This window comes from Leptopilina boulardi, unplaced genomic scaffold (genome assembly GCF_019393585.1).
Source record: "Leptopilina boulardi isolate dan_hultmark-lab unplaced genomic scaffold, ZJU_Lbou_2.1 LbouV2_377, whole genome shotgun sequence".
Lineage (NCBI taxonomy): Eukaryota > Metazoa > Arthropoda > Insecta > Hymenoptera > Figitidae > Leptopilina > Leptopilina boulardi.
The window spans coordinates 1,690,056-1,717,396 of record NW_026137948.1 but is presented as its reverse complement, the minus strand read 5'-3'; the positions used below and the strand labels follow the sequence as shown (position 1 = coordinate 1,717,396).

The following is a 27,341-nucleotide window of genomic DNA, read 5'->3' as shown; positions in this document are numbered from 1 at the left end:
AAAATGCTCCCTTACCCTCTAAAATTTTTTTAAATCGAAAAAACCACCCTTAAATAGAAAAATTCAAATTTAAGAAGTAAAAAAATATTAAATTACAGGCTTTTTTTTAAAACTGACCTTACATGTATGTAGTTTTGCTCTACTAACTCAAAAAAATAAAGCCAGCATTGATCCACCACCCTCTGAATTTTTTTAAATCGAAAAAACTACCCCTAATCTGAAGAATCAAATTCAGGATGTAAAACAATAAAATAACTGATTAAAAAATTTTATAACTAGGTATTTTTACTCCAGCAAGGCAGAAACAAAGCCAGAAATGCTCCCTCACCCTCTAAATTTTTTTAAATCGAAATAACCACCCTTAAATAGAAAAATTCAAGTTTAATAAGTAAAAAATATTAAATTATCGGTGTTTTTGGAAAACAGAATCTTACATGTATGTAGTTTTACTCTTCTAACTCAAAAAAATAAAGCCAGCATTGATCCATCACCCTCCGAATTTTTTTAATCAAAAAAACTACCCTTAACCTGAAGAATAAAACTTAGGAGGTAACACAATATAATTATATTGTATTACCTTGTAAGTTTGATTCTTTGGTGGTTTTTTCGATTTAAAAAAATTTTAGAGGGTGAGGGAGCATTTCTGGCTTTGTTTCTGCATTGCTGGAGTAAAAATATCTGGTTATAAAATTTGTCAATCAGTTATTTTATTGTTTTATCTCCTGAATTTGATTCTGCAGATTAGGTTTAGTTTTTTCAATTAAAAAAATTCAGGGGGTGCTGGATCAATGCTGGCTTTGTTTTTGAGTTAGTGGAGCAAAGTTTCTTAGATGTAAAATTCGATTTTTTAAAAAAATAAGTTGATTTATTTTTTATCTCCGAAGTGTGAATTTGTCCATTTAAGGGTGGTTTTGGTTGATTTAAAAAAAACTGAGGGTGTTGGAGCAGTTCTGAGCACAGATTCGGTTTCAGCGGGCCAAAATACTATAGGAAATATATGTCTAGTTCAAGAAACAGACAACTTTTTTTTTGTGTGCCTGTGTTATTAAATGCTGATGAATTGTAGGGTTGGTGAGAATGAATCTCATAGTGCGCTAGAGAATCATCAAATTTAACTGGTCTAAGAATGTTTAGAATATCTTCCATTTCTTTTATAGAAACAACAGCAAATGAAAAATATTTTAATGATTAGTTTTCTTTTCTCCGTTTTTTTTCTTGATAAACTCGTAGACCGAGCTGCTTTAGGAAACGAATGTTCTGAGGTGTTAGCCTTTTGCGAACTGATTGAAGACTGATTGCTTTTTGACATGGTTGCTCGTTTATATAGCTTCCACCAGATTTTCTGTGAAATACTATACCCATTACGTTGACTTAACGTGTAATCTAATTGTTATAGTTTTACCACGAAAATTTATTAAATTTCCTTCTTGATCAACGATTCGCACTTGAATATTATGTATTGTCTTCACGGCGATTGGAAGATAAATGACTTGAGATGGTACTTCCACGATCTTATATCCAGCGGGAACAATTGGAAAAAATTCATGAATTGTATGTAGTTTTTTATTGTTAATATATGCACCAGTTCTAATACTACATTCAATTCTAATAGCATTTACATTAAGAATAGCTACTGTGAAATCTGACGTATGTATTGCATTATCTTCGAGAATGCGTTCAATGAATCCCAATAATTCACCAATTAAATCTTTATGTGTAAAATCAATTTCACGTCTAGTCATAATTTCACAACGCAAGGTATTATTATTTGGTTTAATGCTTATAACTTGCGATCCTTGTTGAATGGAATTTGGAATATATTTTTTAATATCTTCAATTTCATAGCTGCCAGTAGGTATAGTAATCACATCATTACCAAGATAAAATTTATTTTTTCCTACATCAACATTAGGAATTGAATTAAAAGTTAGAAGTTGAACAAGACCAAGAGCATAATTTTTATTTGGCAATAATTCTATTGGTAGAAAATATTCTGCTTCAAGTATAGATAATTTACCTGAAATAGAGTAAATGATTCATCCATGATGATGACTTTTTATAGACTGATTGCTCACATATGATTACATGTATTTATATAGGTTATATTTGTTAGAGAATTTGAGTTGATCGCTTAGAAATTTAAGACATAAGTGTCCACAATGAAAAGTATCATAACTTTGACAACTGTCATGATTATATTGTATCAAGGTATTATAGCCTAAATAACTGATAAGCGCGAAAGGTGGTTGAAGGTTACCAAAGCTGTCAAAATACAATGCTTTATCTTGAAGCTTTTTATAAGCAACCCAATGTGTTCCGGGACCATCCTTATTATCGAGATTAATAATGGCAGATTCATTTTTCCGAGGTCCTCCTATTGGCAACTCATTTCCCATGAATACTCCTCGAAAGTGAGGAATTTTCAACTCGTTAGCGTATTTGAGCAAATCATAGTTAGTTAATGCTCGTTGAGGAAGTTTTATGAGAACTTTTTTTTTAAACATCTTTTTTTTGCCTTATACCTAATCCTTTAGAGTAAGGTTTCAAATAAAGTCCCAATCCCTGTCGATAGGGTTTCAAGAAAAGACCTTTACCTAAAGAAACATCTTCCATTACTCTATTGTGACGATCAGCTTCTTTCAACTGCTCTTTTGCTGCATTCGCGTTGTTTACTGCTTTCACTATACTTGCTGTTCCACCAGCAAGAGCTCCAAGAGCACTGAGTCCAGCAAAAATTGGAATTAATGGTAAGAGACCACCAACTTTTGAAGTTACTGGTAGAATGCGAGGTGTTAAAATTTTACTTCTACCACCTGCTCTTCTAATAGCTTTTCGAGCATTTTCAACTGCAGCTTTGATTGTAGATTGAGTATCATTTCCCGGAATAATGGAATGTCTAGCAGCATCAACAATTTTTCTTAATACTGTTTGTTTCTGCTTCTTCTTCTTCTTATTTTTAGATGTCTTTTTTCTTCCCATTCCCATACCTAATTTTGATTTGACCTTCATTGTACCAGATATAGCTAAAGCAGCAGCTTTTTCACCTACACTGGAATCGTTAGCTAAAACTCGTTGCCACGCCTTATCAGCTAAAATCCTATCAGCAGCGTTTCTTGCTTGAACGTTATTACGATTCTCTGAATATGCAATATCGTGCTCTTTGCAAGCTTCGTCTAATTGATTTATACCTGTATCACCTCGTGCTAAACGCTTTATCAATTTAGTACCTGGACCACAGTACTGATAACCAGTTATGTGTAATTCAAATGGTAACTTATTTATAAGACTGTTAACTAAACCTCTACCTCGGGAGCGGTGATGTATAATCATACCTCACTGAATGAAAGTTAAAAGTAGAATGACTCGTAAGCTATATAAGGGCTGTATTTATACCTTTTACAGCAGTCTATTTCAGAATTAGATTCAAGCAACAACATCACAAGCTTCTAGTCGTGAATCTAGATGCGATTGTAGAACAGTACGATAAAAAAGAAAGTGAAGCGTCATGGTAGTTTGTTGTCTGGTAGTATTCGTGCAATTTTTGTGGACCATCAAATTGTGGTAAAACAAATGTACTACTTTCTCTAATTTTACATCCAAATGGTCAGGATGAAACAAATTTAAAACATGTGTATGATGATCATGTTAATACAGACATGACATTTACCAAGTTTCGTGAGCTTTGTTCAACATGTTGGAACTCTGATAAATATGGCTTCGTAGTCATTGATAAAGACTGCAATCTGAATGAGGGGAGATATAGGAAAGGTTTTGACTGCTTCATAACACTATAAATAGAAGGTGATTGGTTCCATGAGCATTAGTCTAGTGTACATCTTTGAACTAAAAACATGTTTCGTAAGGAGAAAGAGTATCTCCGCCAAATTGCCAAAGATAGTGAGGCCATTAGACGGAAACATCGCATGTTAAAAATTGAAAAAGAAGCTGTTGAAAATCTTTTGAGTGAAACTTTTAAACCTATAGTTCAACCCTTAGAGAAAATTGTTAACCTCTCTGATGTTAAACATGAAAATCATAAGATAGAAAGAAAGGAGGAGGTAATTAAAAGTAAAGATGAATTAGATGATAGTATGAATTTTTTGAGTGCTGATGAAGATGAAACATCAGTAATTCCAGGCTTTGAATATGATAAAGTAGTTAATAAATATATATACTTGCTAGATCATAATAGAAAGCAATGTATAGATACGTTGTACGGCGTATATAAGGTTAAAAATGGTTCTCTCAAGATTGGTAATGCACCAATAAGTTTTAAAGATCACTTAATAAATGTTGGTGATAAACGTTTTAATATTACTTCCGGTTTATTGGAACTGTTATTTAAAAATAAACCTGAAATGTCATACATTAGCGATGGTGATATGAATAATTATAAACAAATTCTCATTATCTCCAATGCTCACAGAAAAAATTATAGTTCTTCTGAACCTATACGTACAAGTAAAACTTTTAAATATGTCAATATTATTTTAAAACTTTTTCCTCATAATGAAACACCAAAAAGACGATCGAAAAGTGGCACTTCACTACCACATTTTATGATTGAAAAAAAAAGTTTTCAACCAGACTATATCTATTGGGATGATCCTAACGAATTGGTTGACCGTCTTCGATTGCTTATGGCATCTCAAGCAGCTGGGAATCCCAGTCACAATAATGAAATTATGTCAATCATAAAAGAATTACGTGAAGCGCAAATTATATATTGAAAATTATTGTTTCATTTAGTCAAGAAAAGTATATAAGGAGGTGTTCCATCAACTTTCTCTCAGTCTTAAGATGAGCATTGATGTGTTCGGACATCCTCTTAATGAAAGAGGAATTGTAAGGGTCGCAAGAGGACCTCCAGGTCCGCCTGGAATTGGTTTTAAAATTAACTCAGAAGGTCACTTCGACTTACAGGGTAGAAAAATTTCCAATGTTGCTGATGCAAAAGAAAAAACTGATGTAGTTAATTTACAACTTGCACAACGTTTAGTCGAAAACGAGTTAAGACTAATATATCAAGTAACGTCTTCACTGCGAAAAGAAATTGATAATAACTATATATTATTAAAAATTCTCGAAGACTCTATAAACGAAAAATTAAAAGTCTTAGAAAGAGAAATAAATACTGATTTATCATATCGAAACGCTGAAATTATCAGTCAATTGGATGCTCGTTTGAGTACTCTAGAAAATGAACGACAAAAAGAAAACAGTAGTGACTAAACTTCATAGTCAGGCAAGGAGGAATTATCATCGCCGCCGAGTCGACATGCGTGATATTGATGAGACTTGGCAAGCAGATTTAGTAGAAATGTTACCTTATTCCAAAGTAACTAAAGGTTTTAAGTATTTACTAACAGTTATAGATAAATTTTCCAAATACGCTTGGGCTGTTCCCGTAAAAAGTAAAAATGGAAATGAAATCCATATTCATAGAAGGACGTATTCCAAAAAATCTACATTCTGATAAAGGTAAAGAATTCTATAATTCTCAGTTTGAAGCTGTAATGAAAAAGTACTTATAAAATTAATTTCTACTCAACATTCAGTAATTTGAAAGCATCTATTGTTGAACGATTTTATCGAACTCTAAAACGAAAATTGTGGATGCAATTCAGTCTACGTGGAAATTATAAATGGTATGATATATTACCTAAACTCATTTCCAATTATAATAACACTAAACATCGGACTATTGGAATGAAGCCGAAAGATGTTACTGCAGAAGATGTTGAGATTTTGAAAGAACGATTTTTGAAGCTAAGAAAAATACCTTTAAAGAAAGCAAAGTTTAAAATTGGTAACAAAGTTCGAGTCAGCAAGTATAAAAGCGTGTTTGAGAAAGGTTACACTCCCAATTGGACAACAGAAATATTCACAATAGATCAAGTCTTGTCAACTAAACCTATAACTTATAAACTCAAAGACTATCAAGATCAACCCAATAGTGGAGGATTCTATGCAGAGGAACTTCTTAAAGTAAAATATCCAGATATTTATCTGGTTGAAAAAATTCTCAAGACACGTGGAAATAAAGTTCTCGTCAAATGGCTTGGCTTTGTTAACTCTCACAATACTTGGGAAGAGAAAGCAAATTTATAACTTAAATCAAAATTGATTCTAATAATAAACATTGACAATGCCAAATTCAAATATTAATCTCAAAATTGAAACAAGCAGAAATCAATTTGAAACAATTATCACAAAGTGAATTTAATAGTCTCTATAATGTAACTGTTTAATAAAATATAATTTAAACATTATTGTAGAACTCTAGTCCTGGAATAAGATCTTCCACAGAGTGCAACATACTTTCATGATATGCACGTTGTAATTTTACATAATTTAAGGTTAAATCAACAATGAATCAATAATGAATCAACAATGAATCAATAATGAATCAATAATGAATCAATAATTATTGATTAGTAATTTTACATAATTTAAGGTTAAATCATTATAATGATTTAACCTTAAATTATGTAAAATTACTACGTGCATATCATGAAAGTATGTTACACTTTGTCGAAGATCTTATTCGAGGACTAGAGTTCTACAATAATGTGTAAATTACACCGTCCGACAAAATTCAACTTTTTTTTTCACACACGAAAAAATCAATGATTTTCAGAAACTAGGACCAAAAAAAAGATACCCGTGTCTGGCCGTTTTGTTAGATCAGGTCATTTTTTGCTTTTAGGGGTAAAAAAAACCCTAAAATGAAAGCTGATAGACAATCTTGTACAAATTAATAATTTTTTATGAAACCTGGTATCTGGGGGTTTTCTGGGTCGCTGATTACGAATCTGATGTCAGATTTTCAAAATTCAATATGTCGGATCCAATATGGCGGTCGAAATTTATAAATATTAATTATTTTTTATAAAACTTGGTATCTAAAGGTTTTTAAGATCGCTGAGTACGCATCTGAAGGTAGATTTTTAAAATTCAAAATAGATCTAATAATGTATAAGATTAGAAAACAATATATAAAAAATAAAAATTTCCACATATGTGTTTTTTGTATATTGGACAAAGTTAAAACAAATGACAGTTGTTTATATGTTCGTCTTCAGTTGCATAGTTACGGAAAATATTACATAAAACAAATGACAATTGTAGATTTTTTTACTTTGCACAGCAGTTTTAAACAATCACAGGCTTTGTAGTAATTAAGAATATTTTTATTAGATAACAGTAATAAGCTCAAGTAAGATGAATTTAAAGATGTGAAGTGATTGTTTAAAACTGCTGTGCAAAGTATAAAAGTCTACAATTGTCATTTGTTTTATGTACTATTTTCCGTAACTATGCAACTGAAAACGAACATATAAACAACTGTCATTTGTTTTCTAATCTTATACATTATTAGATCTATTTTGAATTTTAAAAATCTACCTTCAGATGCGTACTCAGCGACCCCAAAAACCCAGAGATACGAAGTTTTATAAAAAATTAATAACATTTATAAATTTCGGTCACTATATTGGATCCGCCATTTTGAATTTTGAAAACCCGACATCAAATTTGTAATCAGCAACCCCAAAAACCTTCAAGTAAAAAGTTTCAAGTGAATTCGACGAACTTTTTTAAATTTGAAACGCCATATTGAATGTGAAATTTTTAATTTTAAAAATATGACTTCAGATTCGTACTCAGCGACCTTAAAAACCCCTAGATACCAAGTTTTATAAAAAATAATTAATATTTATAAATTTCGACCGCCATATTGGATCCGACATTTTGAATTTTGAAAATCTGACATCAGATTCGTAATCAGCGACCCGGAAAACCCCCAGATGCCAGGTTTCATAAAAAATTATTAATTTGTACAAGATTGTCTATCAGCTTTCATTTTAGGGTTTTTTTACCCCTAAAAGCAAAAAATGACCTGATCTAACAAAACGGCCAGACACGGGTATCTTTTTTTTGGTCCTAGTTTCTGAAAATCATTGATTTTTTCGTGTGTGAGAAATCGTGTCGGACGGTGTTATATTTTATTAAACAGTTACATTATAGAGAGTATTAAATTCACTTTGTGATAATTGTTTCAAATTGATTTCTGCTTGTTTCAATTTTGAGATTAATATTTAAATTTGGCATTGTCAATGTTTATTATTAGAATAAAATTATAAAAAGCAAATTTTTATTAATATTTAAATTAGATCAATTTTAATTATGAGTTATGTATATACAAGGTTTTTATAAATAAAAAAATACATAACATTTATAATATTTTTTTACATTTATTTAACATGAAAATCCTTACATTTTATTTTACAAAAATATTTACAATTCTTCGATTTCTGGGATCCTGTAGTGACCCCAGGGTAGAGTATCGGTACTCTCGGTAAGCAAGTACCTTTTATCGTCATATGGACTTAATGCTACTTTAACTTGTTTAACAGTTTCTATATTATGTAACCGTGACCTAATGTTGTATTGAGTTCTAGTCTGAATCTTAAAATCACGCAAGCATTCAACGTAATCGTCAAAATGAATAGACTTTTTGACGACTCCCGCTTTAATACCTTTAGCTTTCTTAACGAAATCTTCACCTTCAACGCGAATGCTATACATTTTACTCCGTAAGCCAACAAATTCGGTAACAATTTTACCATTGCACTCGTCCTTCATTAGGCCGAGAACTTTTTTGTTGATTTGCGGAATACCATACGCATTGTTTACCGGATAGTCAGATGTGTCGAACTTGTGGATGTCTTCTTTCATATCTTTATATATGTCTTGACATTTCACTACGTACACTAGACTGTCAGTGTCTGTATACAACAGTTTACATGCTTCACCATATTTCGGAAGCAGGTAACTGTAGTGAAAGTCATAGACAAACGTTTTCGAGACATCCAACACACTTAAACCCACATAAATCGGTTTATTGAGTAGGACCTCAGTCTTTCGTAATTCGATGGCCACAAGGTCTTCATCAAATATTGCACGACTGTGGAAATTGGGCCGAGAAATGAGGGCTTCGGCACCATATCTGCCAAACCAGTGTGTAACCAATTTAATGTCTACATGCTTGCGAACATTTTCCATGGTCTTACCATACACTGCGTTATTCATTAATTTGAATAAATTCTTTTCAAATTCATTTTTCGCAGTTGTTCGCATGGCAGTATTATAGTCTATATAGGGTTTCAACCATTGTGATTGGTTGAATTGGAGCACCCGATGTATTTTGACTAGTTTGAGACCGTTCCCGAAAGCCTGTTTCAATGCACGATAATGCATCACGTACTTCTCTTTAGGCAGGAGAGTTGTGAGTAATTTCTCCTGCTTAGACATTGGAGGTTTTGCATTAACTGCGCAAAACGGTATGTCTTTATGAGAATCGTGAAGGCTCTCGGGATATTCGAGATCGACTTCCAACATGTACCCGACTGAAGAGTCGTCGGGTACGTTGAAGTTAAAGGTCTCGTCTGGGTTGGCAATCCACTTGAAACCAGCGCTTGTGCCATTGCCCAATCATATAAATTATTTGCGTCAAAATACATAATATATTGGGTGTCTTGCGTAGGATCGAACTGATCCATATAGGGATTGTTCGCTTTAGCGTAACGGTTACAACACTGGCTAATACCACCTCTGATACCCGACTCAATAAACATCATCATGTCTATATCGGTTATAAGTTGCAATGTTATGCCCGTATATTTGAGCATAGCATTCCAAGTTAAACCGGAGGTAGTATAATAGTGTGCTGGATCTAACCTGTACGCGTTTAAACATTGTTCGCGAAAGTTCTCAAAGACATCGGCGAGTAATAACACGTCTGTTTTCATATAAAGGTGAACGTAATAGTTAAAGGTTTGACAATTAAATTCAGACCAGACTTTTTGCGCATGCTCATATTCACCATCGGATATACCAGCATCATAGAGAGTACTATAGAATCTCTCTTTGGCTGGTAATTCGGTGTCATCCAACTTACTTCGCGAGTCTAAATACTCGTAAGGGAAGACACCTTTTCTCGTTAATAATTTAATTTTTTCGCGATCTTTCACCGTACTGGCAAATACGGATCCAACAATTTTATATTCGTCAAGATATGACGCTAATTTTTGTAGAGATGCTGCCATGAATCTAAACGACTCAATGAAGCGTAATTTAACCACACTCCCCTTGATATTTTTCGTAAAGGACATATATTTCTCCTTGTTCAAGGGGAGGAGGTCAACTCGACCTTCAAAGCTCGTCGATACAGCATGAATTATAAAGTGTGCATCGTACCCACTTAAATTATGAAATACAATGGGTACGATTTGGCACTCATGATAATTCAAGTTGCATGATTCATGCGCAGCACCTCTGTATTTGCCAGTAAGATGACAATGATCGCGAACCTTTTTAACATTAGCTGGTATATTCTTACGGCAAATATGGCATACGCTTGCTTTCTTAAAATCAGCGATTTGCTGAGGAGTTAAGGCATCCATAGAAATAGGATTCTTAAATACGTTATCAATTTTCTCGGAAAATTGCCTTAACTCGTCAGCAAACTACTTGGCAGGATCATTTTCCTGCCTCGGACACGGTACATACACGGATCTAAAGTCATCGTAACTACATTTTACATAATAACCTATACTAAGCAATTTATGACGCTGGAAAATTTCAGTTCTACTTAAATTATCTGTATCTTCTTCAACGGAAAGAAGTAAAGTTTCACAGCGGCATAGATGATAAAAGGAACTTTCTCCTTATTATCATAATTTTTAAAGGTAATTTTACAATTTTCAGCATTCGGTAATTTTACGCTACATACATTCATACGTTTACAATTTTCATCGTGTACATTCAATCTTTCCGCTGATGAAAAATAGTGTAAACAACGATCACAACTATATTTTTTACATTTATGGTTAGTCAATTGTTTGGATACTAACCGCGATAAATTTTAATTCCAAACATACTGGAAATTCATAAAATCAATATCGTTAGAATCATTGTTTACATTATCTTCATTAACACTTTCATCTATATAATAATCTACTACATGTAACAGGTTTACATGCTGATCCCTCTTCTCTGCGGTCAGATGAAGAGGGTGAACAGAGAAATTACCATATCTTTTGGTAAGACCGTATACATTTATCGAGATATTGTTGAGCATTTCAAATTTAGGTATACTTTTCAGCGCTACAGGAAATTCAATACCATCAAAATTTAATTCATTTTCAATATCAGTGTAACTAGACACACGTTTGGGATGTGACACGTCATGTAAAGCGGAAAGTATAGCCCATTTAAAACACTTATTATGTTTTTCATTTTCTACATTAATACACGCATGTTTGGCTCTTATTTTTGGGGGTAAACTGATATATGAACTTTCACGCATGGGGTTATATTTATTAACATTAATTTCTAACTTAACTATAGACTGTAGATTCCAGCTGGACCCCTTTTCATGGAACTCCTCCACATTCCTCAGGATTGGCTGCTTCAAATTGACCTCGAACCAGTCCTCCAATAAAGTTGTGGGGAAGATGCTGTTAGATTTAGAAGAGAATGGAATTGGCTGCACTACCTCCACTTCATTCTGCACTCTTTTAAAATTAGCAGTTAAAACACCATATACGATAATGGGTCCATTTTGATTTAAGACATCTTGAATATGCTCTTGAAACAAAATGGCCGTATCGTTCAAAAACGCACCTATATCTACATGTACAATATTTAATATGACATACGTGTACAATCGGCACTCAAACGCTGACTCACACATAGCCCAACACACGCGATTATTAATAAAAAAAGAAAAAATGTACTTATATACTAATCCTTAATCTAATAACACGCAAGAAAAAAGAACCAAGCACACAAAAAAAACTTATAAAATAAAATTAAATGTCAAAACGCAAGAAAAAATACAATAAATAAAAGATCGCTCTATTACAGTTTGCTTTGCTGCGACTAAGCTGCACTAGCTGACAGAATAGAATGAGTTTCACTGCTTGCAATCCTTGTATTTATAGCTAAATATAACCGCGCACGCGCAATAGCATGGGCCTCCCCAGAATACTATTCACGCATGCGCACACATTGTAAACTCGATCATTTTAAAATTTATATATACAATAGCATATATATTTAATATTCTGAACTTTTCACGCAAGCGTAGATAGACTTACTCTTACTGCGCATGCGCAAAGAGATGAGTCGAGAAAACTTTTTTATTTTATTTTTTATTTATTTGTTTTAATTTATTTTTTTTTCTTTTTCCAAAAAGCTATGAAGCCATCGTTGTAGTCACGACCGCCGTCACCCTCACCACCACCGTCCTGGTAGTAAGAATATACCCACCGGTGGAAAGGTGATGGCGGTGGCGATGAGTGTGCCGGTAGTGGAAGCTACGACGATGGCGGCGATGATGGCGGTGGTGGCGGCGCCTCGGAATTACCACCACCGGCGACTCCATTTCAGTCACCCAGGAGTTGGGTGACTCTGGACTGGGAGTTCCCCCTTCCCCTGGTGGTGGAGTTTTGAACTAAAAAGAAAAAGAGTTAATTTCAAATTTAAATTTTGAAAATTAATTATACTTACTGCCGGTGGTGGCTCCTCATTATCTTCCCCCGCAGACAGCTCATAGAAGCCTTCATCCACCTCTAGACCCCCTTCTGCGGGGTAATTGGGGGGAGTTTCTAGAAGCTCATATTCTCTCTAAAAATATATTATATTTTATATTATATTTTATATTTTATATTATATATTATATTATATATATATTTAATGAGTAATTATTATGTACTTACATTTCTCAATTACTCCTCAATACACTGCCAGCAGTGGCACCCTTCCATTTTGCGACTGCTCTCGTGGCTCATCTAGAACAGACTATGTGGATCCACGAGAGCAGTCCGACTCTTATAGGCAGTACCCCACCACTACCGCAGGCACGGAGCGGCGCGCGCCGCCGCCGGGTAAGGGTACTACTCGCGCGGCTCCACTAGCGCGGCACCGTACACAACTAGCTCGCACGCTCGGTCGACCAGTTACCAACTATCGACCGAGCGAGAATTTTACCATGAGGTAAAGAGCGCAGCACAGTTGCTAGTAAAGTAGAAATCTGCATTACCGACCGAGCAGTTACCGACTGCAGGTACTTAGCCAAAATCAGAACCTGGCGTAGAAGCCCCTTGCTATATTACTTATATTATTGCCTTTGAAGTCAAATTTCGACAGTAATGATTTTGCAATGTCACTATAAACCAATCGATTAGTGAGTAATCAACTATCTAAAGTTGACGACGCGTTTTCTATTTCATGCGCTATGGAAAATTCAGTTTATAAAATCTGGTTCAATAATGCTATAAACGATTTAGTATCTGCAAAACGTGCAGATAATAGTGCGTATATTTCTTTCGTCTAATATGAAGAATGTGTGCAAAAAGTGGAAAATGTAAAATTGAATGATAAGAAGAATTCGGCGGTTACAAATGTTCATGACTATTATTACACTCTAGGTAGATATCTTCTGTGGCTAAAATATAAAATCAAAAAATAAAAATAAATAAATATAAAATCATATTTTGTTTCCTTAATAAATAAATTAAATTTTATTTGAAATTATATTACTTTAAAATGAATTCAATTAATATCTTTAAATTAATCCTAGGTCGACCTTGCCCAAAAATCGACATTGACCGTAACATATATAGTATATCAAAGAATACATTGTGTGCGCGTAGAGTACGCTCTGTAGGCGCATGGATTTTCCATTGTACCCCGTTTTTCGATATGTTACCTAAGTTTCCAACCAAAATAATAGTTTCCATAGCATTTTTACATCTATCCACTACAAGAATATGCAGGTTTTAGAAAATCGATTTTCTTGAAATATATGAAGTATTTTGGACTAGTTTATTTATTAACAATCTACTTATCCAAAATACTTCATATACACGAAGAAAAATGGAGGTAGAAAAAACGTGATTTAATAAATCAAACAACTGGACTATTTAACTAACTTAACTAACTGAAATATTTTCGATAACAACTGAATTATCATCTACGCTTAATATTATATCTGAGCAAAATCTCAGCGACTTGCCATGTGCTTCGTGTCTGTTAGCTAAGCTACTAGCTTGCGCATTACTTTCTCCAAGAAGACAGAAAGTTCCGAGGGACTGATAAATGTGCGCGCCACTTTGATTCTTTAACAGAACTGGACTGAGTCCTCTTCTGTGGTCCTTTTGTCGTAATGTTGTATTTGTTCCTTCGCAGTGTGACACACTTTTAACACAACATCAAATAAAATAAGGTAAATGTCCCAGTCGCTGCACAGCTAAGGTTAAATGTTTATATTTTGATGTTTTCAAAATATAAAATTGATACTATCATGGAAATAAATATATTATTTTGAAAGATAAGATATTGAATGTTTCGAATGCAATGCTGAAAAACCATTTTTATCCATTTAAAACTTGAAAAACTTATTATAAAAGAGCAAAGTCATTTGCCGTAGTGCTTGCACGGTAAAATTGTTGTTGTCCCAGTCGTGCAGTACCAGTTGCTGCACAATATTCAGGTCATAAATAATTTATTGTAATCGGATGGAACGAATTAAAATGAGGTGTGATTATCAAGAATTTTTTTAATTATTATAAATAATTAATTATTAATATTTAATTAGTTAATTATTAATTAATTATTAATTATTGTAAAAGAAGTATTAAAAATAAAAAGAAATATATATTAAACAAGTTGTAAATTCAGATGTTCATTACATGAACATTTTGCTTCCTCTTTACGATCAGCAAAAAAATTTGCTTCCTCGTGGATAAAGCATTAACATTGAAATAAACGTACAAAAATAATATAATAATAATATAAACATTTGCGTACCTATAGATTTGAGTTAAATTTAAAGAATTAATGGAAGTTTAAAAATCAAAAATTCACATTTTAGCTGAAATTTCTAAAAATTAATAAAAAATAATATATAATTTATAATTATTTACAATTATATCGGTTTGTTCCAATGCAAGGAACACAATGACTTGAATTTAAATAAATACAAAATTTTTCAGCTAAAATAAGAATTTTTTTTTAACTTTCATTAATTTATTAAATTTACCTCAAATGTATACTTTATATACAACAATCGATTCGTTTTCATGCAAAGAATACAATTATTTCATATATAAACTTCAATTTAAAAAATCACAAAATTTTATTGCCAAAATGTGAATTTTTGATTTTTTAACATTTCATTAATTCTTTAAATTTAAATTGAAATTATACTTTATATATACCAATCGATTTGCCTTGACGTAAGGAATACGGTTTTATTATATATAACCTTAAATTTTTCTATTTAAAAATTTTTTCAATTAAAAAAAATTTTTTAGAAAAAAGACAATACAATTTATTTTTTCGTATTTTTTAAAATCTTTTGGTGAGATTTGAGATATTAATATGACAAATGAGCCTACCAAATTTTATCTAAATCCATTAAAACCTGTTAAAGTTATCGTCTCAACAAAAAAGGGATCTACACACACACACACATACATCCGGACAATTGATCAGGATCTCATATAACATGTTTCTATATACAAAAAAATTTGTTTCCGCCACTTTGAAAATTTTTATAATTGAAAGGACTACAAAGCAAAATATGTATTAGGGTCTGTTGGGGTAAATTGAAATAAGGGGTAAATCGGAACAGTAGTTATATTTCAGTTAAATAAAAAATTTTTAAAATAAATACGGCCTTAAACCTTTAACCTTAGATCATCCCCAATAGGTTCTAATTATTCTCCCATTTTTCGTTTGTCAATTAGCAGCAATATTTATACAAAATTATTTCTTATAGCATAAAAAATTGAAAATCAAAGAAAACACCCTTTCACTTTCTTGACTCGCATTTGGAAAAAAATAAACTAAAAATTCATATTATTTTTTATAGTTATCTCTTATAAATAATACAACAAAAATTGACTTTGATTTTTTCATTTTGCAAATTTTAATTAAAAATAGGAGAGTGTTTTTATTTACCCCTAAAAACTGGAAATTCGGGGTAAATGGAAACAGAAATTTCAACAATATTTCTTATATTAGAGATAAAGAGAACATTGTTTCTATCAACTACACGGAAAAAAATTGTTCGTGAAACTTTCGTAAACTAGTTGTTTACTTTTAGACGGGCCCAAAGTTTGGAAATCTTTCATTAACATTTTCCAAGATTTCACGAACTTTTTTTTGTGCGCGTGCGCAGACATTGATTGTTATGAAGAGAGTGATGAACGTTCGTGAAATCTTGGAAAAAATTAATCAAAGATTTCCAAACTTTGGGACCGTCCAAAAGTGAAAAACTAGTTTACGAAAGTTTCGCGAACTATTTTTTTCCGTGTACAACACTATTTTAAGCATTATAAATATGCATTAAAAATAGTATTCATCTATATTGCATACTTCAAATTAATTTTTTCTTAAATTTTGTGAGAAATAATGACTGTTTCATATTTACCCATACACAAAAAAACGAAAAGTATTGCGATTTAAAAGAAAAAACTTACATTATTGGTGAAACTTAGCAAATCTGTTTCTATTTACCCCAACTGACCCTAATCAAATTCCTTCAAACTGGTCTCTTAAAATTGGGCCAATAAAGTAGAAAAAATGAAATAAATACTTACATTTTTACGGTTAGACAGGTTATTTTTGTTTTCAAAACGTCTGTCAAATGCACTTTCCAGCGTTTGGGACATGAAGAATAATAAACAAATACAGTCGCTGGACGCTACGTTCAGACACTATGTACACTTATTATTTTGTCGTACCAGTCGATAAACTCTTAATTTTATATTAAAATAAGAAAAAAAACAATTATCATAAATGATATGCATTTTATATAGAATTATAATGCACATAAAACTATAGCGAATATTATGTTCAGTAAGGTAATAAATATTTTATTATTCGAAACTTGAGCAATATCTAACGAAAAAAATAAAAAATGGTCACTCAAACGATGGTTTCATGAACATGTGCAAATAAATAATTTTTTTAAAGAAAATAAAAACTTCAAATTCAAGATATTTATATTCTTTAAAATCCTAAAACATTTATCTTTCTACAAAATATAATTATAAATAAAAAAATCGAAACAGATCTTATTTTTACTTAATTTATTTATAAACGTGCAGCCACTGGTACATGAGCGGCGACTGGGACATTTACCTTCTTTCTCTTTATAATTTTTCACAATATGAAATATTTTCAGAATCTATGAATGAGATAATTTCGATGGCTGTTTAAGAATGACAATAGTAGTACTGCAGTGTTTGTTTTTCGTTCAGTGTTTAATAAATAAATACAACACTGATTCAAGAACTCATATTTTAATTTTTTTTGCGTGTATGGCTCGTTGGATGCGGAATATAATTATGTCAATTTAAAATTATGTGAAGTGAGTTCTATTTCAAATGAAGTTTATGTCAAATGAATTTTCTATAAAATAAATTATATATCAAATGCAATTTTTGACAAATGAGAATTATGTCAAATGGAATTTATGTCATATACAATTTATATCAAATTAATTTTATGTCTAATTCAATTTATGTCAAATGAAATTTCAGGTTTGCTCAAGCGAATAAAAAAAAATTTTCTTCCATATATTTCCAATGTGAAGTTGTCATACAGCTTTCGTTCAACTTTACATTTTACACCACTCAATTTGAACAACTTTATTTTAAATTTTGTAAAATTGATAAATTAGTAAAATTTAAATAATTCAAAAGCAAAAAGAGAGTCACTAATCCAAATTAGATAAAAAAAATTTACTAATTTAAATTTATCCATTCTTTATGCTTTGTACCCAAGCAGATGTTACTCAATGCTTTTACTACGTATACCAGTGATCATATTTTTAAATTCTTTATTGCTTTACACTTTATAAATTTTATTTTTTTATGTATTTGTTCAATGTAGTAATAATAATATTTATTCCCTCACGAAGTTCTTCTTCAGTAATTACAAGTGGTGGAGCTATTCTGATGATTTGACCATAAGAAGGTCTGGATAATAAACCAGCGTCTCGTAATTTTAAGCAAAAATCCCAGCCGTCTGCAAAATCTACAATTAAAAAATATAATAAACGCAAAATTAGTTAAAAGGTTCAATATAATTCATTAACTTAGATAACATTTTTGAGTTATCCGTATTAATTCAAATGAAATCTAAAATTAATTCGAAAAGAAATTTATTTTCGTAATCTGGTTTTTGTTATCCAAACTCGGGGGATTTTGGGGTAGCTGATTATGAATCTAACATCAGATTCTCAAAATTCAAAATGTCAGTCACATTTTTGAAAAATTCTTCAGATTACCTATCCTATTAAGGGCTTTGACAAACTGCTATTTACTCTTGAGTTAAGATCAATTTCTTACCTTGTATTTTTACTATACCATAAACATGAGTAGGAGGGGTACTTTGTGAAGCCGGACTGATGCCAGAGTAATTATTATAATTATTATAATAAAGTTTGTAGTCCATCATAGCAAAAGTTTACACCTCCTGTGGTGTAAAAACGGACTTCAAATTCGTAATCAGCAGACAAAAATCTTGAAGGAACCATTTCGCCTGATTTTTTTTTAATATTATTATTTGATAATATTGCATGTTCTTTTTTTTGACATGGTCCGTTTTGACCCCCTGTATTTCCGATAGGGGGCATATGCTCATCTTGAAATTTTGCAGGGATCATTAAGTCATCATATGTTACCATTTGGAATAAAGTTTCAAAATTTTATGTACGAAAAAGGGGCATTTTTGGAATGGTGCTTGATGAGGCTCTTTAGTATACATACAAGGTGTAGCAAAAATATGGTACTCCTTTCATATTTTTGAGTAAGAATTAATTGTTCCAATAAGTTAAAGGACCATGATCAATTTTAGTCCCCGGGCCTTTTCTCTCTTATTCATCAATCAAAACATTTTTTAAACTGAAAAACTTTTAGGTAATATTGCAGAATAAGAAATTTTCTCGATTTTTAATATTTTCTACTCGAATAATTTTTTTCGTACATATTTTTGCACTAAAATGAATAATCAACGGGGAGACATTGAGAAAGTTGAGTAGTTTTTTGTTTTTTTTGAAGGGAACTTCATTTTTACGATACAGTTTTTTTCTGAAGTTTAAATCATTTTTATTATTTTACCAGTATTTAGAATAGATGAGGCAGTATGATGAAAGTATTTTACGGACAAAGTCGGGTGGGATCCGCAGTAGCGGCCCAGGTGACTGCGTAAGTTTTTTTCGTACTTCTGTCTAATTTAAGTATAATACGTAATTTACGTATTATACTTAAATTAGACAAAAGTACGTCCGAAAGTATTTTGTGGACAATCTCTTTTAAGTAATTTACGTAATTTAAGTATTATACTCAAAGTAGACAAAAGTAAGAAAAAAACCTTACTTATTTGAAGTTAAAATATTGATTTAAAGTTAAAATACTAATTTTGTAACTTAATATTTAATTGGAATTAAAATATAGGATTAGTGAAATATAAGATTTTCTTGATTTCATTTGAAGAAAGTTCACTTATTTTTACTAATAGACTTCTTTTAAAAATATTTTTTTGGACATCTAATAAGCTAATAAAAAATGTCAAATAACGAAAAATTTATTAATTTAAGTAATGACGACTATAAAATTATAATGACAGAAGGACTAATGTTAAATGATAATCAACAAGCCGCCTCGCTGCTGGCTTATAGAAAAACATGCTCGAACATTTTTTAACATATTTCAGGAACTACAAAAGATTTTTTAAGTTATCAAAATTTTAACCCAATCTTTAAGTTCTTAGCTTTAATTTTATTTTTTAAAACTTAAAAAATGTTTTGTAGTTCCTCAAATATATTTAAAAATGTTCGAGCTTGTTTTTCTACAACCGAGCAGCGAGGCGGCAAAAAGTGATGATTGACGACTGATTTGTAGAAAAACATGCTGTAAAAATGTCAACTTTTTCCATACATTATTCTAGATTATGCCGGAAGTCAAAAACATTAGTACGACAGTACGAAAATTGCATAATTTTTGCTTGAAATCTTTTCGGTTTTATAAATACAAAAAAAGAAGAATAAAATTTTTTTGATATACATTCAGAAGCACAATTTTATCAGCTTTCCAACTAGGGTCAGTCGGGGTAAATCCGAACGGGGGGTAAATCCGAACGCTAATTATTTCAGCTTAATTAAAATTTTTAAAAATAAGTTCGATATGAGAATTTTTACCTCAGATCCTCTTGAAGAGATTCTAAGTATTATCTCATTTTTTGTTTGTTAATTAGCAACAGCATAAACAAAGATAACAAGTATTGCAAAAAAGATTGAAAATCAAAGATGACACTCTTTCAGTATTTTGTCTCGTATTTGAAGAAAAAGAAGCTAAAAATTCATTTTATTATTTATAATTGTTTGTTATGAATACTAGAACAGAAACTATATTTGATTTTTGCCTTCTGTAAAATTTTATTAATAATATCAGACCGTTCGTATTTACCCAAGAAAATTGGAAAACTGGGGTAAATCCGAACGGTATTTTTAATAATTTTTTTTTACATCAAAGCCACACAAAATTGTTTTTATTTGATTACACTATTATTTTAACATTATAAAAGTACATAGAAAAAAGTTTTTCTTTCTATACGTATCCATGTTAGTAATTAATAAGCAGAAACTTAATCTCTGTTCTCTCGAAGGAGTGTTTCAATTTTTTTGCCAAATGGTTTGTTGAAAAAAGTTTTTCAGGATCTTAATAAAATTTGGTATTCTACGGTTTTTGGGGTCGCTAATTACCAATTTGAAGTCAGTTTTTCAAAATTCAAAATGGCGGACGAGAATTAAAAAATTCATTGGATTCGCTCGAAAATTGTTACTCGGGGGGTTTCAGGGTTAGCAAATTTGATCATTTTTAAAAATAAGTTTTAGGAAAGTACGCCATTTTGAATTTAAAAAATTTGACTTTTATTTTTGTATTTACATTCAATCACTCCAAAATACTTTCTGTAGCAAGTTTTGCAAAAATCCGTTATGATTTGATAAAGTTATTGAAGGTTTTAATTGTGTAATGCATTTTAATTTTTAACCTGTTTGATTTTTGTATTTATATATGATGCATTATTACATAATAGGTTTATTATCGTATTTTTTTTGAGTTTTTATATAAGTTTAACAATTGCAATACTTTAAATTTATTTTCCCTAAGATTTTTCTGAAATACAGTGGCGTTCGTATTTACCCCCATATTTTAGGAAAGTTGCAAAGTATCGAGGTAAATACGAACGCTAAGTTTCCTGCGAATGTAATTTATCAAAAAATTTTTCTACCCCATAAAATTGTTCTATGGAAGTAAAGTAACAACTTCATGCACCAGAATACCGGAAGTATTTTTTTTTTAAAGAAAAAACTTATGTTATTGTTGAAACTTACTAAAAGCGTTCGGATTTACCCCAGTTGACCCTATCTAAGTTAGAAGTCTCTTACTTTTTTCTAACTAGAAAAATCTTGCTTTAAAGTCAGCGCCGAATTTCCACTCCTCGAACGTTAATCGTACCGACAATTTCCGACGGTAGTGTATTTGACAGTCTTAATAAAGGATGTTTAAATGAGGATCAAAGAAAATACTTCATTAGATTATTTCCTTCTAAACCAAAAGTAATCTTTGCAGCAGTTCATCAACAACCAAATGGTATTGATTGTGGTCGTTATGCAATAGCTATTGCAACATTCATATATTTTAATGTTAAGCCAGATACGGTAGATTACATTCACTGCCAAATGAGACAGCATTTATATTCAATTTTAAGGAATAATCGTTTAATACATTTTCCATCAGTTATAATTGTTAATATTAGAAATGTAGTCGTTAAAATGATTGGGAAAGTCTATTTTATGATAGATCTAAAGAACTGCAATTAGGAAAATCAATTATTATAAAAGATAAACTGATGAAAAGTGAGATAATTAAGGAGAAGAAGACGCGTAATAAACGAAAACTTCCTGAAACAGAAATTAAAATAAAAAAACGTTAAGAAAAAAATTTATTGTGCAAAAGGAAAAAATTATCGTTGGAAAATGAGGAACAAAAAATGAACGTCTAATAAAAAAATTAACATTGAAAAAGAATAAGAAAAATAATAGGAGATTAAAAACGTTAGTAATTGCTATTAAAAATGTAGAAGATTTTAATGAAAATGAAGTTTCACAAAATTATTTAGGTTTGATGAATATTATGTGTGAATGGTGAAATGCGTTACATTTTTAGTGTGAAAGTTTGTCTGATAATAAATTAAGTACGTGTTGTTATAAAGGTCAAGTAAAGTTGTCTGAATTAACTCCATATCTAGATTATTTAAAAAATTTATTAAACGTTAATAATACAAAGGGTAAAAATTTTAGAGAAAATATTCGTTTATATAATAGCACATTTGCTTTGGCAAGTATGGGAGCGAAATTAGAGGTTCCTGAAGAAAATAGACCATATGTGTTTCGAATACATGGACAAGAGAATCATTGTATCATTGTTATCCTTACATCCAAATGAAAAAGAGAGACATAAATATGGTCAATTATATATAATTGACTCAGATGAAGCTGTACCAGAAAGATTGAGTGTTACATATAACAACAAATGTTTACCAAAATTATTGACAGAAATAGATATTTTACTTAGAGATATTAATCTGTTTACTAAAGCATTTAAAATGATGCGAGATTTTGAAATTGAAGAAAATGAACGAGTATAGTCTTTAAATGTAACTGTAAGAAATAGTGAAATGTGGATTAAACGTGATAGATTATAAAATCAGAATTTAACATTCCGCATTGTAATGAAGTAGCTATAATATTTGTTAGTAAAAATGGTGAACCACCTATGGAACGTGATATATGTATGCATCCAAAAGATTCAAAAAGTATTCCAATTTCCAGTCTTTTGTTAGTATCATTATTACTAAATAAAAAGAAAATTTAGTTTCAAAGTTTTCCGAAATTTTCTCATTTTAAAATTTTCCGAGTTTCCTATAATTTCCCTATATTTTTTAAGCTAAGAAATATGTTCTTTTTTACTTTTGTTTTTCTATATGGGTTACAAATCCTTCTTGTAGTAATTTAAAAAAGAAATTTATATATATTTTTATAATATTCTTATCTAGTGTAATGCTTATAACTAAAAAACTTGTTAAAGTTACTTTAATTTATTTTGGACTCTTAAAAGAATAATTATTGAACAAAATTTAAAGTTGTGAATTAAAAAATAAAAATAAAGAGAGAAGAGAATAAAGGAATAATTTTTACAACAAATGTAAATCTACACTGAACTCTTGCTGCACTGGATGTTGATGCAGTGGACTGGTTGGGTGATAAGGTGGTGAGCGGGGAAGCGGGAGCGCTGAGCTTGTCAACCCAGCGCCACTAACGAAGTACTAATTTCTAACCTTTGCGGGTTCACAAACTAGGGCGCTATTCTACGTGAAATCGTGTTGTAGAAAATTGTGATCATGAGTGAAAAAGACGTAAGAAAATTTCTGACTTATAAAGATCAAGCGGAAGTAATAAAGAAATTGAAATCTGCTGTCTCGCCAGAGGTGATACAACGTGATTATGGTATTAGTAAATCGTCGTATTACAAAATGTGGTCCCGTGAAAAACTTGTTTTAGAAAAAATAAATTCGAGTATAACCATCTATAGAAAGACTTCTAAATTTTATGGTGACAGTGTTTTAGACGAAGCAATGATTAATTGGTTTCAGGAAACCAGAGACAAAGGTGAGCCTATTACCGGGCCAATTCTTCAAGAAAAGGCACTCATTTTTGCTGAGAAACTTAACCATTTACCAACATTTAAGGTATGTAAATAATATCTCTTTATTTTACCTAAATAAGTAAAATCTGTTCTTTTGTTAGTAAAACTTTTAAGTAAAATTACGTGTATAAATAAAGGTTTCACATTGCGTACAAATTTTAGGTTATGTTCACGTTTTAAAATTGTTTTAATATTAAATTTTTTAAGATTTGTAAGTACTAATTCTTTTGTTAATGAAGTATATTATTAAACGGTACAATAACTGTGTTACCACAATTTATAAAATTTGTTTACTATTGTTAAGTTTGAACTGTCGTTAACAGAAGCTACTTAAGGACAATCTTTTCGGAATCAAAATATTGTTAATAAAAATTGAATGTTTAAACAATTGCTGAATTTCATAAAATATCTTCATTTTATATTACTCAACTTGTAAATAACAAATGATGAAAGAACAAAATTTTCTAGATGTTTTTTGGTTGAATGTTAATAAATAACCACAATTATTTGTTTAAACCATCGTTTAAGCAATAAAAAATCATTAAGTCACATTAATCAGCTTAATTAAATACAAAATTTGCAAAAATGTTCAACTTGCCAGGTTATGTATATCAAAAGTTAGAAAATAACAACAATTAATTGTTTAAACAATTGTTAAACCTATAACCTTGTGTTGAATGTTTGTTTGTTATTATAATTTCTTCGATAAATTGCAAAACGACAAATAATAATTAACAATTAACAATTATTAAGTTTATTATTGTGGTTATCTTTGTACCTTTCTTGAATTGACAAATTTTTTAAATAAACAATATAAAGAAAATCTATTTTTCACATCATTTATTAATACTAAAGAAAAAATAAAATTATTATTAAATTTTTAATAGAATTATAATTATACGTATTATTATACGTATTATTATACGTATTATTATACGTATTATTATACGTATTATTATACGTATTATTATACGTATTATTATACGTATTATTATACGTATATTTATACGTCTTTTTTTCAATAGGGTAAAATCAAATATAAAAATTTTAATTTATACAATATTATGAAAAAATTTTCTAGTTTATACAAATTACTTATTTCAGTAAAAAGTCATAATAATTATATCAATAAAAAATCCCGGTTGAGATTAAATAAAATAAAATCTAATATTTACATATTTATAGAAATAATTTTTTACAGGCAAGTTCTGGTTGGCTGACAAACTTTAAAAAACGCTACGGTATTAAGCAATATAAGTTAAAAGGAGAAAAACTGTCTAATGATCCCGAGAGTGCTGACAAATTTGGGAAAATTTTAAGGCGAAAAATTCTTGAAGAAAACTTAAGTTTGGGAAATATTTATAATGCTCACGAATCTGGTACTTACTGGAAGACGTTACTATCTTATACTCTTTACCAAAGTTTCAGGCCATAAACAAAATAAAGTACGTGTAACAACTTTATTTTGCGCCAACGCTATTGGCTGCCATAGAATTCCGCTTTTGATTATTGGTAAATCTGCGACAAGTCAATCAAGTATAAGTCATAGAAAAGTCACGTTAGTCGCATCGCATTACAAAAAAGTAGCAAAAAGCTTTTTTTAAATGTTGAAAACTTTTCTATTAACTATTATTTACAGAAAAATATTATATAAACATTAATTATATAATATCTTTTTATAAGAATAATTCATAGAAATATGTTTAAGAAATATTTAGAATATTTCAGAATTGAAGAGAAATAATTTGAAAATCAAACAATTCAAGGCCTGTTTTTACATTTTGTTAATTTTTAAAACCTTATAGGTTTACGGAACTATTTATTCCTTCTGTCACCAAACGTCAAAAAAAGTCAGGAACGACAGGAAAAGTAATTCTCATATTGGATAACGCTCCATCGCATCCAAAGGCAGATGACCTTAATGCGGAGAATCCAAACTTTGAAATTGTCTATTTGCCGCCCAACGTTACGGCCATCGCGCAGCCTATGGACCAAGGTGCAATTCCTTTAACAAAACGGCATTACAAACACCATTTATTGAGAACAGCACTGTTAAGGTGCTTATATACCTCAAATTTCGATCAGATGAACATTATTTCTGGACCGTGAAAATGTGTGAAAAGTCATTTTCACGGCGGGTATTTTTGAATTGTTTTATACAAAAAATGTTTTTTTAAGAAATATAATATTAAATAATTGTTTTAATATGTAAGAACACTTTAAAATAGTGATAGAGAGATGATTTGATTAAAAAATTTTGCAAATTTTGCTTTAAAACGTTTTCTGCTACAAGAAAGTGTAAAATGACGATGTTTGTAAAATGGTTTGTACAGTGCTTCTTCCTTGTTAGTGTCTCTCAGAGTTTTGTTTATGTTATGTCGGTTCTTTTTAACTTGTAATAAATAATGAGTGCTGAAAATAAATCGGTAAGTTGAAATGTTTATCAAATAAATTTAAATTCAACTAATTGTTTCGAATAACTGAAAGAAACATGTACACATGTACACTGTACAAACCATTTCACAAACATCGTCATTTTACACTTTCTTGTAGCAGAAACGTTTTAAAGCAAAATTTGCTAAATTTTTCAATCAAATCATCTTTTTATCACTATTTTAAAGTGTTCTTACATATTAAAACAATTATTTAATATTATATTTCTTAAAAAAAACATTTTTTGTTTAAAACAATTCAAAAATACCCGCCGTGAAAATGACTTTTCACGCATTTTCACGGTCCAGAAATAATGTTCATCTGATCGAAATTTGAGGTATATAAGCACCTTTATATCGTGGAGGAACATTAAAATATCTTAAAGAGATTAATATTACGGATTGTTAGTGTTGCATGTCGAACCGATAAATTCTCGTAATTGATCGATGAAGTTCGTTTGTCGATCACTTTTCTCGAGTGACGGTAATATGTTATTCTTTTGTTTTTGTTCGCTCTGAATCGTTCGAAATATCCGATCGAACAATCGAGCAAGCCGTCCTAATTTTGACGTTTGGTTAATTAAAATTAATTCACAATTTAATCATGGAAAATCCTAAAAGAAAAAAGGAGAGCGTCTTGGAGGAAAATCAGGATTTGTCCAGATGTATTATAATTTCGTTACTAATTGCTATTTGCTTAAATATAAATAATGAAAATTAATTAAGGTTATTGGTGTATTTTTAAAATAATAATCCTGAAAATTTAATTGAAATGGAAATTAATAAATTGAATTATTACTTAATTATTCATAATTTTCTAAAAATATTTACAAAACATTCCAAATTTTTATAAAAAATGTACATATATAGCAATGGACAAGAAAATCCCGTTGCATTTAAATCAAAAAGAAGGAAACACGGCGGATTGCCATTAGGAGATTCTTTCGAATTTTTCTTTTCAAATGATTGTAAAATGGGGAAATGCAAACTGTGTCCCACAGATAAGGAATTTATTGTCAAAATGAAGGACAGCAACACAACTGGAGTAAAACGGCATCTT

At 30.5% G+C, this 27,341-nt stretch overlaps 2 protein-coding genes and 1 long non-coding RNA gene across 3 annotated transcripts in view; 1 reads left to right on the top strand and 2 right to left on the bottom strand.

Moving 5' to 3' along the window:
• The first annotated feature begins 3,851 nt into the window (after nt 1-3,851).
• LOC127287916 (uncharacterized) lies at nt 3,852-4,730 on the top strand. Its single transcript, XM_051315069.1, has one exon. The coding sequence runs from the start codon at nt 3,852-3,854 to the stop codon at nt 4,728-4,730; it is 879 nt and encodes a 292-aa protein (XP_051171026.1).
• Nucleotides 4,731-12,345: 7,615 nt separating this feature from the next.
• On the bottom strand, nt 12,346-12,851 carry LOC127287877 (uncharacterized). The gene is made up of 3 exons (XR_007843953.1): nt 12,786-12,851; nt 12,577-12,693; nt 12,346-12,520 (listed from the first exon to the last, which is right to left on the bottom strand). It is a non-coding gene; the product is annotated as an uncharacterized LOC127287877 (long non-coding RNA).
• A 5,052-nt stretch (nt 12,852-17,903) lies between these two features.
• Nucleotides 17,904-27,341, bottom strand: part of LOC127287876 (ornithine aminotransferase, mitochondrial-like) — a 170,416-nt gene continuing 160,978 nt past the window's right edge. Inside the window, exon 5 of the mRNA XM_051315017.1 lies at nt 17,904-18,114. Within this exon, the coding sequence (XP_051170974.1) occupies nt 17,942-18,114 (173 nt within the window). The 3' untranslated portion in view covers nt 17,904-17,941. The remainder of the gene's footprint in view (nt 18,115-27,341) is intronic.